Raw genomic sequence first — 1,690 nt, forward strand, 5'->3', positions numbered from 1 at the left:
AGAGATCGAGAGGGGAGAGAAAGGGAGGGAGGGAGTCAGGGAGTCAAACCTGTGTTAGCGGGCACACCTGTAGAATGAACACCTGCCAATAAAGGTGTGTAATATGCATGTATATATCACTCACCGCCTCATCACTGTCCTGAACCGTAACATTGGCCTCCAGGTAATTCTCTCTGCTCGCGTGGAATGCTCCGGACTTGTACTTTTCTGCCCTGATCCCGGCCTGGAGCTCTGACAGCGGAAGGTGTTCCGGATAGGTGATCCGGCGTCCGTCGAAGATGTCTGCATCCGGCTGCATGAGATGAAACCGATAACGTTCTTCACCAAGGAAAGAGTCATACGTAATGTCTGCTCAACCATCAGGACTAAGACAAATTTCTTCCCCTCACCTTCCTGCCACAAGGTCGACGTTTTAGAAAAAAAAAAACTGGGTGTGCTTGACCGACCTAGCAACAATCTGCGTGTTTGTTTCGGCCAATCACTGATCCGGATCAGAAATTGCTGAACCTGTCGGAGAGGTGGATTCCAAGGGGATCCAATATGGCGGCGTGCGACCCAGCCAATCACTGCTTGTTGTTTGTTATGAACCATCCTATGATTGCTCACAGCGAAATGTCGACCGTTGGAAGTGAGTTTGTGTTTGTTTGGGCAGATGAGGATCAAGTGATCCTGATCATACGGATTCGTTCCAAACAAACATGCCCAATATATATGGACAATGGGGTGGTTATCACACTCACATAGACAGGTGAATTGCCCTTCAGATAGCACACAGCAGTTAGAGAGGCAGGATAAAGAGCAGCATACTTACAGCATGGCTGCGGTCCTGGTCCAACTGCGCAAGCTTGTCCAACAGCTCCGGATATTTCGTCACACTCTTCACGTATTCCTCGACTAGAAGGCGATGTGAGAAAGGCATCAAGTCAAAATCAACATCAAAGATCGACAAACCGCGCAGCACCAACTCACCAATGAGTGGAAAAAGCTTTTACAGATAAATCCACGAAAGAGTTAAGGGGGGCTTATGTCGGGCTTGCAAGCCAACTTGACTGGAAGCAACTGGATTTCGAGCAACTGGAAGCGATCGGCAGCGACTAGTTGCGTCCAGCTGCCCACTGTTCTATTCCGAGCAACTAGTGGCGGCCAGTCGCAGGCAGTCGCGTCGCAGTCAACCGACCTAAGCACTGCAGTCACAGTGAATTGCAGCCAGTTGCTTCCAGTTGAGTCGGCTCGCAAGCCCGACATAAGCCCCCCTTAAGATAATAAGACACAGAAAAAGGCAAGTTTGCATAATCAAAATCCGATTCGCATTACGTGAACCAGTGCATGCAGTGATTCTCTTCTCTCTGGCTGTGTCTTTACTCTAAGCCATGTTACCTGTGTATGATGTGATCCCCTTGCCCCTGGCGGCATCCCTTCTCTGAGCGTTGCTTGCCAGTAGCACGATTTCCAAGCTGTCGTTCATCAGGTGCTTCTTGTACCAAAGCGCCGCCGCGCGGATTGCACGATCGTTCCTATCGCTGGTTGATTCCCCTGGCTTCCGCTCAATGTACGTGTCTCTGAGATAGAGTAAGGGTGAGAGCCACGATACAGAAACAGGTTAGAGCTGAGATACAGTAAAGGTTGGAGGCATCATAGAATAGAGGTTAGAGCGGTGATAAAGTAACAGTTAGAGCTGAGATACAGTAAA

The 1,690-nt window shown here is 49.4% G+C and overlaps 1 protein-coding gene across 1 annotated transcript in view; it reads right to left on the reverse strand.

Annotated features, from left to right (window-relative positions):
- Positions 1-1,690, reverse strand: part of LOC106807822 (exosome complex exonuclease RRP44-like) — a 24,663-nt gene that overhangs the window by 13,717 nt on the left and 9,256 nt on the right. The window contains 3 exon segments of the mRNA XM_014810286.1: positions 125-292; positions 812-894; positions 1,378-1,559. Of these exon segments, the coding sequence (XP_014665772.1) occupies positions 125-292; positions 812-894; positions 1,378-1,559 (433 nt within the window).

This window comes from Priapulus caudatus, unplaced genomic scaffold (genome assembly GCF_000485595.1).
Source record: "Priapulus caudatus unplaced genomic scaffold, Priapulus_caudatus-5.0.1 Scaffold236, whole genome shotgun sequence".
Taxonomy (NCBI): Eukaryota; Metazoa; Priapulida; class Priapulimorpha; order Priapulimorphida; family Priapulidae; genus Priapulus; species Priapulus caudatus.